This window comes from Aptenodytes patagonicus, chromosome 5 (genome assembly GCF_965638725.1).
Source record: "Aptenodytes patagonicus chromosome 5, bAptPat1.pri.cur, whole genome shotgun sequence".
NCBI classification, from domain to species: domain Eukaryota; kingdom Metazoa; phylum Chordata; class Aves; order Sphenisciformes; family Spheniscidae; genus Aptenodytes; species Aptenodytes patagonicus.
The window spans coordinates 2,133,742-2,147,913 of NC_134953.1; the positions used below are offsets into that span (position 1 = coordinate 2,133,742).

The 14,172-nt window shown below is 46.9% G+C and overlaps 1 protein-coding gene and 1 long non-coding RNA gene across 11 annotated transcripts in view; both read left to right on the forward strand.

Moving 5' to 3' along the window:
• The window catches only part of GPRIN2 (G protein regulated inducer of neurite outgrowth 2), a 41,456-nt gene extending 36,608 nt beyond the window's left edge, over nt 1-4,848 (forward strand). For all 10 annotated transcript variants that reach the window (XM_076338321.1, XM_076338322.1, XM_076338327.1 and 7 more), the window contains one exon: nt 1,022-4,848. In XM_076338321.1, coding sequence (XP_076194436.1) covers nt 1,022-2,828 — 1,807 coding nt within the window. In that variant the 3' untranslated portion in view covers nt 2,829-4,848. The remainder of the gene's footprint in view (nt 1-1,021) is intronic.
• A 4,499-nt stretch (nt 4,849-9,347) lies between these two features.
• Nucleotides 9,348-11,462, forward strand: LOC143160328 (uncharacterized). Its single transcript, XR_012995362.1, has 2 exons — nt 9,348-9,428; nt 11,132-11,462. It is a non-coding gene; the product is annotated as an uncharacterized LOC143160328 (long non-coding RNA).
• The last annotated feature ends 2,710 nt before the right edge of the window (nt 11,463-14,172 follow it).

Consider the following 14,172-nt stretch of genomic DNA (forward strand, 5'->3'; position numbering starts at 1 on the left):
AGGTGATCGGCAGAAGCAGCCCCAGCCATGCACTGAAGCACGTACCCTTAACTGTGCTGAGGGTGCGGACTTCCCATCCAGCTCGGTGGTTCCCAGGGGAGTTTCACCTCCAGCCTCTCACTGGATCCCTCTTTGCTGCCACCTCCTATCGTGCCAGTGGTAGGCACAAGGTAGAAAGCCCACTGACCCTGTCGTGGGCCAGCTGGGTATCTTCACCCCATGCTGCCCAGCGTTACTTGTTCTGGGAACGCTGGCACCGACTCCACGCAGGCCCGGCAGGGCTCATTTCCTTGGCTTTCATGTCATGCCTCCTCTGCCAGAGGTGGTCAAAACAGTTTTGTCCACGTCTACTGTACATTTGTGGGGACTCAGGGAAAACGGTTGACTAAAAATAGTGATGATCTTGTGAAATGAAATCCAAAGAAGCTTGTTAGGAGGGGTGGGGGAAAAAGGGAGAACTTGTTCAGTTGTTGAGGCTTTGTTAATGTTTGACGGCTCCAGCAGTGACTGGATAACTTCTGAAATGACAGCGTCAAGAGACTAAAAACAGCAGTTTTTTTGTTTTGACAATACAGTTAACATCGCTGGCTTAATGAACACCATGGCGAAAACCCACCTTGTTTAAAAATACGTCTGTCTCTGCCTTAAGTTACATGAAATCTCTGGATGTCCCAAAAACGGCTCCAGTAAATTCAGGGGAGATGATACTTGGCAATGTTGAGATTGTTATTGCTAAAAGCTAGAAACCAAGAATTATTTTCCCTTTGTGTTTTATGAAATGGAAAAAACCCAGAATTTCAATAAATCCTGAATCTAATTCAGGGAAAAACCCTTTGTGGAAACTGAAAATGGAAACTGGCCAGTCTGAGTACACAGAGACTACAGCAGAGTGCTTTTTTAAAAGTATTTGTGAACTGTGAAAAGCAAGAAGCCCAGGCAGAAGGTCAATAGAGATTATGGTTTCCAGTGCATATATTTCCTTCTTAAATTGCTTCTTTTTCTTCTCCACCATTTCTTGCAGATACCTCTTTTTTGCCATGTCAGCTGACAGCCACCGGCTCCACACTCATTCCTACCAGGATGCACTAAGTTCTACTTGTCACGGTCTCTTGAATGTCAACAGTCACCCCCTGTCGAAGAGCTCCTCAAGTCTGGCCTATACTGGGCAACCAACTTCAGAGGAAAGGCAAAGCAACAAACAGGAGCTGAAGAAAAGCCACAGTAGCACCATCTGCCATACCCTGGGAAACGAGAGTGATGCCAGGAGCGTGCCGAGTCCCGGATGGTCCTTCTCGCAGCCTGGGACGACGGGCCTTGGATCCGTTGTCCAAACCATAAGCGATCAGTCAGCCGATGACAATTCACAGAGCAGAACTAAGACTACAAACCATTTTCTTATCACTGAACAGTCCGCAGCATCCTGGGAAGCGGGGGACACTAAGATGTGTGTAAAGAGCAGCACTGTTGAGAATGTTTCTTCAGCCTGCGTTGTACACCAGCAAAGCATGTGTGAAATGGAAGAACCAGGAACTGCCCTTCAGAGAAGCCACTCAGACCTAACTTGCAGCTGCAAACAGCAGACTTACGTCACTCACATGGAAACCAGTGCTGCTCACTCCAGCCTAAGCTCTTCTAGCTGCAGGCACGCTCCGCCGGTGGCTAGGATGTCTTTCCAAACGCAGAGGTATGGATCGGAAACAAATGAAAATACATCTCGCTTTCAAAACCTTGTGACTCATCTTCCAGTTCTATCTAGAGACCAAAAAGTACCCACGAATAGCTTCGACAGCGGTGGTATTCTGTGTAATGCTGCTGTTTACACAGATCCTGGAACGTTTCACACTGCTGTTCTAGGACCCCACATGCCTGGAAACGGTTTCTCAAACCGGACAATATTCAGTCAAGCCACTGGGATTATTCCTGGTGGTCTGACTTACGGTCATGTTTCAAACTCTGCGTACTCACCCGTGGTGATGACAGTTCATAACAATTCTGCAGGGCCCTGCAATATATGTCAGGACCCTTGTATGAAAGCAGATGCCACCGTCCCTGCCTATTGCCATTCTTTGCCCATACCATCTATACAACTTGTTCCGCGGTTGCTGTGCTCAGTTAGCGAGTCGGGAAAAGAGCAGGCAGCACCTGGCTATTTTCATTCCTTTTCTACTTCAGACGTTCTGACGTATCCTAAGCTGGTGTCTTCAGTAAGCGAATCGGGCCTGGATGCCAAGAGAGTCCTGAAGTTCTGTAGCATTCCTGCAGAACAACTGCAACGTGCTCAGCAGGAGAGAGCTCCTCCAGAAACAAAGGCTGCCTGTGCCTTTAGGAGCCAGCAAGGTGCAGACATGGTAATGACAACTAAGGATATGTGGACTATGACCTCTATGAATGATTTAACCAAAGGACTGAAACCGGCTCTTGAGCGGAGAGATGCCGAGGTACAAACTCTTCCAACCATGGAATGCAAATCTGTGGCAACAAGCCCAGCGGCTGCAGCAGAAGGCCACTCGCATGTGTTCCCAGAGGTGAACCTGGAGCAAGACTTGGAGGCCCCCAAATCTCCAGTACGTGAAGTGAGATGGGATGATGAAGGAATGACATGGGAAGTCTATGGGGCATCTGTGGATCCAGAAGTCCTTGGGTTAGCCATTCAAAAACATCTTGAGATTCAAATAGAACAATTCCAGAGAAAGCCTGCTCAGCTGGCTGGGAAAGGTCATGAGGAGCCACCTTCTGATCAAATGGGGAAAAAAAGGCCGTTCAGAACAATGCTGCATTCCCTGAGATATCCGAGCTGCTGTGCTCGTTCCAGTGCTGCAGTGGAGTGAGCAGAGCTGTAGGACAGCTGTGCTGCTCTTAAAGTGTAAATAAATGCTGACCCTTATGTGTTAAGACAGTACATGCGGACAGTCCACCTCAGGATAAGTGGGAAAAGTTCAGCGACCATCAAATACGCATCAAAGCAAGGAGAAACCCGTGGTTGGGCCACGTAACAGAGGACATAAGGTTGTACCCACATCATGCCATCTGAATGCTCTTGACTGTGTTTAATGTAGCACTGTTTTATTCTTCTATGTTAGTTTTAAATCATATTGTAAGGAATGAGACTTCTTTTCTAAATGATGCATTTTTTAAAATAATGATGATTTTTTTCTGTATTTTAATAATTGAGGGTTAGAAAACAAAGTTAGAAAACGATGCTTTGATCAAAGTTCTTAGCTTTCAATCCTACTCCCTTAAATTGTCTTGGGAGCTACTTTGCTGTTAATTTGTAATAATGCTGGCTATAAACCCCCTTTAACAGTAGACAAAATGACAAACTAGTGTAATGATATACGACAAAGAATTGTAACTTCTGCTGCATAACTCTGTGGAGTGATTTTGATATTGCTAGTCTGAACTCTTCCCTTTGCAAGCTGATGGACACTTGGAGGATGCTCCTGCAACTTTCAGATTATTTTGTGGTTATGATGAATTACACTCTAAATATCCAGAATTGATATTTACCAAGTGATTGACACAAATGTACAGTATTACCAAAGATGACTCGTGTAATGCGAATTACTTACTGAATGCCTGTTTATTAGAGACAGGAAACAAAAGCTGTTCAGATTAGTCTGTCACACTATCATACCCTACAAAACATAAGCAGTTTTGTTTTGCTTATCCTAAAAGTAATTTCCGGCGAGTTCTTTTTATGTGCATTGATCCTGAACAGTGGTTATTTTGTTGTTGCATAAACCACAGGCGACAGTTTGCGTGTAACCTCCGCTCGTCTTGTGTTCCCTGCCTGGTCTGACATCAGGCGTCTGCTGAAAGCGAGACTTTGTGCGCTCACCAAAGCACAGCTCTAAGGTCGTTCGTTCCGAGTGCCTTGGTCACACAGGCAGCTCAAAGATTTCTTTTCTCCCAAAACCAACTTTGCAAACCATTTCCCGGTGAGAAACCTTTTAGGACGCTGTAATGCAGCCGTGGTGCGGGGCCTGTTTGAAGTGAAAGGTTTGTCAAGGAAGTTGAGACTATTATTTCCAGTGTCATATGTGACATTGGTCTGAGATTCTTCAGGAAACTAGGAATGTGCCATTTTTTGATGAAGAGAGAGGAGGAACATTCATTTCTGCCTCAAAGGAAAACTTGCGGTGTCAGAGAACTTACTGCTGTGGAATTACCCGTTCTTCTTTAAACGTGTGTGGTTGTGCATTTGTTGGTTTGGGTTGGGTTTTGTCCCAGCTTCCTAAAACAGTTAGTTAGCAGGCTGTCTACATAACGTTCACCTAACGTATATGAACAGGAGCCCCTGGTGCTTAGGACGGGTTTAAAATGTCAGCTAGAAAATCCTTCACTATAGGACCCGCTAGCTGGAATGGGCTGTGACGCATTAATTTAATAACATAGAGGTAGTTCAAGATCAAATTTTTGTTCCTGGACAAAGTGGAATTAAACAGAGCTGGCTCCTGTGAACCTTGCTTTGAGTTCAGGAGGCTTCATTCAGGCCCTGGGACTTTGGCCTCAATAAAGTCTGAACTCAAAACGACTTTTATGCAAAGCAAGACTGAACCCACTGGAATATGACGCCTTACTCAGGATGCCTCTATAGCTGTGAGCATCCATGTTTTGGTCATGGTCCTAGATGTTAAAGTTCGTTTTAGTAAAGCTTTACTAGAAGTCAAGAAGTAAGGAGTAACTAAAAAGTCAATTCCGCTGTTATTTAGCGTTTAGCTAAACACTTTCTATACGGGCTTATTTTATGGTCCGGAGTATCATAAGCAGTACCAAACACTGATTTCTTCCTTTCTTCAAATATTACACTTTAGAATTTTAAGCACTATAATGGCCTAAAACCTTGTGTTGTCTGTTTGCTTGTCTGCGGGTGTGCAGGAGAATTAAAGATTTGAACAGTTAAACTAAAGCTTTAAAATAGCAACGGTACCTTGCTCCCGTGATCGGCATAATCCATACTTTTAAGCTATTTGACATGTGAAATAATCTTGATTCTCCTTTCTCCCCCCCCAAGCACCCCTCCAAAATAAAGCCCCCAACTCTGGGAAGATGATAAAATGGAATCAGCATCAAACTGGTTAGAAAGAGACATTTGCAGAAGGGACTGGAACAATACGGCAAAGTCCCTTGAGTGCTTTGGCTGTTGTATACTACAAAAGCTGGAGCTACTCTTGGATGTCATACAGCTCTGGTGTGACTTACCTGTGCTTTATGCACGGGTGCAGATTTGCTATTAGAGTACTAAACACTGATTATCATTCCTCGATAAGAAAAATAAATGACAAGCAGGGGGAAAGGACACCAATGATTTGCTAATCAAGAAAAACAGATGCTCGCTCATTACAGGCATTGACAGTCTCTAGGATACTAATTGGAGTCGCTGACGGTAACAAAAATGGTGTTTGTCTTTGAGGATTTCCTATGCTTTGGGGAAGGATTAAAATACAAGGCATATTAATAGAGATTTGGGGGGGGGGGGGAACCCAAACAAGATACTCATCTGAATATTAACTACACAGATAAAATAAGTCGTTTCGTTGGTATGATGGATACCTCTTAAAAAAGGGAATTTGGATTCACCTTGCATTTGGGTTCATTTTTTTTTTTTTAATTTAAATCCAGTCAGGCTGTAGATTAAGTATTCTTCATATTAGTGCTCTGTTCAGGTGTTACTCTTGTAAATGTGAGAACTCTATCTCTGTTTTTTAATGTTTTCTAACTTAGGAAAACCCAAATCCATTACATTCTACTTTTAAATATAAATAAAGTAGAAGGAGAACTTACACTAGATTTATAACTGAGCGCGTCAGTGCTGAACACAGGTGCTTGTCAAGCTAGGGTGAAATCGAGGTGTATTATTTTCTCCAGACCATTTGAAAACCAGTTTGCGTTGCATCACGTTGCCTCTGCTCCCAGCCTGAATGCTCAGGTACCGTTTACAGCCGATCAAATCGGGGGTTGCCTGTCGCACAGATCCTCAGTGGGGGCTGCACTGGCACGCTGGGAGCTTAACCCTTTTGCCTGTGCTCCTTCTTTCCCTTGAAATATGGGAACAGCCACCTGGTAACGCAGTGTTTTGGGTATGTTCTATCATCCCTAGATGCTAACTGACGTCTCTAGGACTGAACCGTATACGCTACTTGATGGCTGTAGGATTGATAATGGGCTTAGGTCAGCGGTTCAGCACGGACTGAAGGGAACCGATACCGGTATCAGTATAGTGATGAAGTAGCTCTGAAAAAAAGTTGTAATAATTTCACTCTGAATTATTACCTTTCTCTGGTAACAAAGGAGATGTATCACCATATTTACTGTTACCATTCCTGGAGGAGAGGGCAAAACCTGTCAGACGTTTGCCACTGACTGACTTTATTAACATTGCACAGTTGTAATTTGAGATAATCTTTGGTTGCGGGGTTAAATACTGAAATAGAGGATATTCTCTCAATGTTTTAAATAAAAACCTTCCATAGTTAAGTCAATTCTTTCAAAAAAAAAAAAAACCAAACCCTAAAAAGTTGCTCGGTCAATGTCACGTCCGTTAGTTTTAAAATCATTGTATCTATCTGTTTGGTCTTCTCCTGAAAAATGTTAATTTGTTCTGAGAAGGGGCCTCCTAGAGTTGTGTTTGTGACAGGCTGCTTAATGGCTGGGGATGGGGTGGGAGGGCCGCCTAACCAAGTTCGCTCCGGGCCCAGTAACAGGGCTGCCCCCGTAACAAACTCCCCAGCGATTCCTGCCGGCCCCAGGGCGATGAGGAGGCACCAGCGGGGATGGGGGTGTGCAGCTGAGGGGCTCTCCGAAGCTGGCAGCCCCGTGACGGGGGTGCTGTGGGCTCGCTCTCATCCCCCGGTTCAGCCTGCGGTGTTTGCACTTGCCTTCGGCCTCGTGGTGCTGGAAGAGACCTTTAGCTGCCACAGCCTGGATCCTGAGCTGGTTCTGCTAAGGATGGCCGCAGATCTCACCCTTCGCACACGGGTTTCGCTTTAGGAACCCCTGCTCTGGAATGAGCTTCTCTTCCTTCCAGACGTAGCTTAAGAAATCGCGCGTTGTACAGGGGAGCCAAAAGGCCCCACGGAGCGACGCTGCCCCGTGCCCGCGGTCCCCTGAGGTGGGAGCGAGCGGGGAGGAAAATGCAATCAGCTGTTCTGTGCCCAACTGTAACCGAAGACGTTTCGGGGGAAAAAAGCACCTCCACTGTACAGACGGGGGGAGGTATTTCTTCCTGATGACTTCTCTGCTTATAGACAGTAAGAAATAATGGCAAGCTGGACTAATTGCATTATTGGATAGACATTTAGCCTTTTAAATCCAAAGCAGTAATGACCTGTCTGAAGACGTGCTGAGGTAAGAGGCCTTCTGGAAGGATGTTACTCCCTGTTAAAGATGGAATAAGAAAAACCGTGTAGCTTTGCTTAGGAAAAGCAATGTGTGGTGAGGTTGGGATAAAGCAGAATCTCGGAGCAGAGACGAGACCCGGGAACGCCAGCTCCAAACAGGGAGCAGGGCCAGGTGCCCTCCAGACACCGCTAGCCCCTTCTCTCAGGAGCTTTTCCAACTGTGAAACTGCAACGTTAATACTTCATTGCCATCTGTTCCTTTCAGACGTGTCGAGGTGATTAATTTGTCATCTTAAGCCCCTTGAAAATGAAAGCAGTCTGTTTGTGCTAAGTAATACTGTTAATTGGCAAGAGAGAAGGGGGCAGCATGTGGGTTTATGAGTTGGAAAGAAATAATTCTAATCAACTCCTACGGTACCAGTTAAATAACCTGGTGGGACTCGCTGCGTCAGTCACTTGTGTCTCTCCCTTTCAGGGGACTTTAGGACTCCAAGAGCGAAGCGAGTTTTGGTTTCTAAGTTTTATTTCTTTTCCCTCCATTCAGAACTATGGGTCTGAAATGAAGAACACAACGTGCCTCTTGAGCTTCTTTCCAAAGCCTCGTTATTTACACAGGTCACAAGATCCATCTGACCCTCCGCAAATAAGGAGAATCTAATGCCCGTGAGCCTGCGTGTAGAGCCCTGGGCTGCCCGCGTCTGCAGGGACTGCGTGCCTGCTGAGGGAGGGAGCCGTGGTGCGTTCTGCTGATGTTACAGTCCGGGGCATCCCGCTGCCCTGCCCGTCTACAGGGGTAGCTCTAGAGAGCCACGTGGTTTATAAGGGGGAAGAGACGGGTAAGCTTTGTGGGTGACGTGTGGGTTAGTGAGAATTTTGTTCCTTTTCTCGCTCAAAAGGAAACTTGCGGCCAAAAATTCTGCCCGCTATAAAGACGGGCGTGCTCCTTTTTCATCTCTGCAAGCTGGAACGAGTGTATCCATTTTCTGCGGGGCAGCACCCCTGCCCCGGGCAAAACCAGTGCTGTGGAGTCGTTTCTTCCTCGGGGAGCTCCTTCACGAGACTAAGCACACGGTCGCTTGTGGCTTTTACTGCCGGTCTGCATCAGTGAAGGGAACGGTGCATATCCTTTGCCGTGGTCGCTTGGATGTCCGGCTTCCATCTTTCTCAGGCTGTAGAAGTGCTGGGTCTTGAGCTGACGGCCATCACGTGTACAAGGGCCAATGTGTTCAGATAGCAGAGTACTAAGCTGTAGCTTGTAAGTCTTTAGAAGCATTAATCCTATCTAATACGTGACCTAAACAGATGTCATCTATCTTATTATCAGCCTTTCAGTATACTACGGGCTACGCCACCCAGATGACATGTGAAGGAAGCTTAGAAAACAAAGCAGGGAAACGCAAGCAAGGAAATGACACTGCAGACCTCCATCCCATTCCAGCCACCTCCTGCTCGCCAACGGGCAGGAAAGACAACTCCAGCAGGAACGGTGTGGCAGGTGGCTCAGCGGCGTAACGAAGGAGAGGTTTTGTCCCCCCGTGGTGTTTAAGGTAGTGTAACGCAACGAATCTGGGTCAAGAGCTTTCGTGAACTCCTGCTGGCCGGGATTACATCTCCTAGCTCCACCTGGCGCACAGCCTGGCAGTACAGACCCACTCTTCCTCCCCTGCATTTTCTGGTCCCTGCTCACCTCCTGCAATTTTTACTGTAAAGCGGGGGGGGGGGTCGCAGCTCCCTGCGCAGCGAACCTTGCCGAAACACCCTTCCGTTTGTGCCTTCCAGTGCGCGCCTGCTGACGGGCAGCTCTTCGCCGTGCACGAAGCACACGGAACCATCCAGGCTTGGGTGCCGTGATCTGACCTGCACGGTACCGCCCTGACAGCAACGGCAGGAGCTGGCTTTTCTGGTCCTTCCCCTGCCACAGAGACAACGCCCTCAGCAATGACACATGCATAACAAGTCAGTCCTTTCATCCCCTCTGATTGCTTTTTGCAGCGGTTGTAGATAATTTGCTTACCCTGCCTCTGGTGCTGGCCGTAGCGCAAGCTGCTTCACCCCGGATTGGGACTGAGCAGAAATTCCTGCGTGTAGGTAGGTTTAATGCTGTCTTGTGTTCTTATTGCCTGGAAAACCCTACAAATGCCATTGCCTCAGAGAACCCAATTTTAGGAAAGCCTGTTCGATAATTTGAATTCATGGTGTGATGGGTTATGTTGTAATTTCTTCCTTGTTTTCACAGTGATCTGTGTTTGCTAAATGTTATGCTTTTTTCAGCATCTGCCTCACTCTAACAGCAGAATTAGGAGTTAATTTAGTGCCACGCTGCTGTAGCTGCTTTCTTAAAAAAGATCTTGGAAGAAGATGAGACAAGTGTTTCCGAGAAAGCAGCAGAGACCTGTTTTGATTGTGTGATGCCTGTTGTTCAACAGCCCCCCTCTCCGCTTAAATGAGAGCAATCCCTAGAGCCGTAACACAGCATAGCTGTCAGATAAAACAGCCCTTGTGCTTTAAGCCTGCACTGAAAGTCCTTTCCTGCTCCGATTTTGACTGGAATATGTGTGTGCATGTGTATATATATAGGGGGGGGGGAAGTTCACAATGTTTAGTGACCAAAATCAGAGAGCTGTTTCACCACAGGCTGAATCTATGTTTGTGATAGAACAAGTTTGCTGAAGTAGGTTGAAGCTTTGTAAAAAGGGGTTTATGTCAGTTAAAAATTGTTTGAAATTATACGCTGTTTACATGCCCCCCTCCCTCCTAGCGTGAGCCCTTCGGTGCTGTGCCTGAGCGCTGATGCCGAGACCTTGCCTGGGGCTGCAGAAAGCGGGGACAGGCATCTCCCCTGCTTTCACCGCCCTGGAGGCCCTTCCCTCGTGCTCGAATAGAGGTGTTTGTGGTGGGGCCAGCGCCCCACCTGGGTCACCAGGTCTGCGCCTTCCCCACGCATTTTCTCCTCGTTAGGTTCTTATTTAAGTTTTTTGCTATTTCTCTCACAGAAAAAATGGAGTATCTGGGTATTATATGCCTTTATACAAAATAAAGTACTTCTCGCTATTGGGGATATTATATTTGGAGGCACCTACCCTGTGCCAGACACCAGCTCTTTCCCGTACCACTTTCCCACCTTTCTAGCATTGCAGAAGCCAACTGTCTTTTGCTAAAGATGATTGATAATAACCTCGCCTAGTTTAAGCTCATCTCCTCAACCCTGCCGTAACAAGCAGGAGGTAATGAACGATCTGGAGAAATACATTGTGCAGGATCAAGTGCTGTTTGTTTGTTTGTTTTCTAATTCAAATGTAAAGCGAGTCCCTGGGAATAAATAGTTTTTCAGAGGTCTTGAAACCAACTCAAACTTGGTTTCATGCCCAGTTACTGAACACTGACCGCTCTCCCTTAGCCTGCATCTGAGCTATCCTCCAAGCAACCAAACGCAAAGCGGCTGCCCTGTCCCAAAAGCCACTCACTTGCAGGCTGAGAAGCGTGGGGGCTTTAACCCCTAAACTCAGCTCTTCAGGAAACCATAGGTCTCTGAAATTTTAGCAGTGAGCTCTACGCTTGCATGGGAAACTTTTCCATTGATGTTCTGATTTCTTAAATTTACAGCATTTTTAACATCCCAAGTGTGCCAGGCAAGTATTCAAAATACGACTGTGTGGTGTATGCGGAACGTGACTAAGGATTTATGTTTAATATTTATCTCCTTCCTCAATATTTCAAGTTTTAGGAGCCACCGAGTCTAGGATCAATGAACCACTCTTGGGACGTGACTTTGCTTATTGAATGTATTGCAGACGGGCCAGCAAACTGTGGCAGAGGGTATTTTCAGCCAAACGCTGCAGGGAGAACTACATCAGGCACTGAAGCAAATCCACGCTCCTGGCCTTGGCAAGTCTCGTTACAGGTACGCACGCACAGTCTTCGCCACCATTTTTCAGTGACACGTATATCGATGTCTTGGAAGAGGTTGCTGATGAAGTCAGTAACACACTGACAGAAGACAAATAATACTTGTGTGTTGGCACGTTTTTGCGTAGCTGTTGGGTCGTCCCTGCTGGTGCTGAAGATGTGGTCAAGCCTATTGTAACCCACAAAATATACACAGACACTCCTCTCGTTTGTAAAGCACATGTGAGTTGCAGTACCTATCCATCATATCTGAACCGAGTGAGCTTGCCACTTGATAGGCGGGAAGACGTTTGCTTTCTGGCCATCAAAGAATCTCCCGTTTCTGCAAACGGCTATGTGTACATGAAGTGGTTGCTGTTTGAGATGCATCTACCAGCTGAAGCTTTGGAGGGTTTCAGGAGGGAAAAATGATTAACAAAAAAAGGCAGAAAAAAATGGGTGAGGATATAAAACGGCCATACCCGTGGTCTTGTTTTAGAGAACGTGTGGGACCCTTAGGAAAACCTACTTGCCTAGGCATCTATCACACAAAAGATGCTGTGCTGACAAACAGCGGAATGTTTGGGTATGCGCTTACCAACGTGTCCGTGCGTAGGGTACGGCGTCCTAATACCTTCATTGCACATGTGATGAAGTAGTACGTTAATAAAGGCATTTCCCTCTACAGTTGCTAGTAACCCCCACTGCAGGAGAGAAAGCATTTCTGTTACCACAAGTTAAATCTGTTCCTTTTCTCTGTCCCGCTACTCAGGGGTGACGCTTCTTCGGTTAAAACTTCTGCTGTTATTTTCTGTATTGATGGGTTTGGACCACAACAAGTAAGAGATTCGTTCACCTCTGTGGCGGGACCCTTACTCACAAACACGGGGTTCTCACTGCAGCCCATTGCTTCCAGAAGTAAGCTCTGCCTTTGGTTAGACTTCCTGGAGAAGCTGCAGAAAACCTTTCTGGGAACCTCTTTAAATGAAAGATGCACGTGGAGTTAGGTGTATTCTGTGCTCCTGTTTCATGTGAAGTGGGATAGACTGTATGTGGGATAGAGGAACAGACAGTAATTAAAAAAAGGTTGCAGAGATGCGAAATCCTTAAACTAGAGGAAGGAAAAAGGCCAAGCGTGGGGTGCAGGAAAAGGTTATTAAAACATCTGTTTACAGCCTATATATGAAACCGTTTGTGTGGGAGTTCAAAAATACTTAGTTTATCTCTGGCATCGGGGTAGCTTGACACAAAAAGCAAAGATTCAAGGCGGGTACATACAGCGCAGAGAGCTTTGAAAATCCCCTGCGGGGAAGTAAAGCCTTGGACTTGAGCACAACTGACTGCTGCCCCGCTCGGCTCCTTGGGCGGGTTGGTGGCTGCGAGGTCGGCCTCCGGCCACGGGCAGGACGAGCTCTGGGGGAAGGCTGGGGACGGGTCTGGCGCGCAGCTGTGGGACCGAGTGCCAGGTCACGGCCTGCCTGGAAGGGGACCAAGGACAGACGTCAGAGAGGATATGCGGGAGGGAGGGCCGCGCACCCGGGCTGGCAGGGACAAAGAGAAAACAGCCCGCTTCCAGCGGCAGAGCTTGCAGCAACTGGCGATTCCCCCGGGAGCTGCATGAATTTTCCCTGACGCCTACGACGACGACTCTTCTGTAATTTCATACTCCGCTTTGGGACCGTTGCTGTCTCTGAGAGGAGCTGCTGTCAGTTTGTTAGTCTGCCTTGGCATCTGGCTTCACCTCCAGCTGCGCCGTGCGCGCTGCGCCGCTGTCAGTGTGCCGCACTTCTTTTATTTCCTTTTTAAAAGGCAGCGATGTGCTGCTTAACTGTGTGGTAGAGTTGCAGAACGGGGAAATTGCATTATGGGACGTTAAACATAGAAGTTAACACAACTGATTCTCTTCAGCTAAATTGTTGCAGTTATTGAAAGAGGAATGGTCTAAACAGGAACCAGAAACATTCTTTAAGAAGATGTGCATAAAGCCCCTAAAATTTGCTATAAAATCATTGCAGCAGAGAACTTTCCTCAAGTTCTTTGTGTTTCGGGTGGCACCGAGTAGTACAGTTTGGCAGGCCGATACCCCAGAGCTGCAGGAAAAGCTTACGCTTCCGTATCGAGGCTCCTGCTTCGAGGGGGTGTGGAGGGATGAATCCCACCCTGCCCTTTATTCTCACACTGCAGCCGAGCAAGGAAGAAGTCTTTGAGTGTACAAAGAGGGTCATTAAGCACTTTTGCTGAATCAAGGCAAAGCCAAGTGGTGGCTTGTCAGGAAGGACGGCCTTCATGGGGCAGGACCACACGCGCGATTCCCATTCGGCAAGAAGTAGTACTGAATTTTGGGTACAGGAGCACATTATGCAGTGTCATGCGCCTCCCAAGGGAAAAGCCACATGCATTAATCCTCATTAACTATCTTTGATGTGTATATAGATCCCTTTTACGCATCCAAAATGCTTCCCTTCATACTAGGTTGGAGGCTTACAGTCAATGCCGACACACAGTTTTACCCGGCACTGAGGAACACCACAGTACGTAAGCCTCCATCTTTGCTACTGTTTGAACACGAGGAGATCATCCTGCTTATTTTCCCATAAAATCGCAGCTCTACCCAACCTTTTGCCCCTATTTTAGCAGACCACCAACGTGTCCTTCGCTTAGGTTAATGCCGTTTTAAATTTCATTTTTTGATCTGCTATGTAGGTTTGGGTTAAAAGGCACAGCTGGTGTGGCTAAGGGTATGGCAGAGGGAGGAGCGGCGTGTACTGCCATCAGTCGTGGGAGGATAGAGCATTAAAAATACGCACGTGGGTCCTTACTCTGAAATTCTTTTAGGGGCGAGATGGAAGTTGTGTCCAACTGGCAAATCCTCCTAGGAAAGCATAACCTTAGCCACAACGAATCCACGCAGAGAGCGTACCGCGTGGAGCAAATCCACCCGCACGGG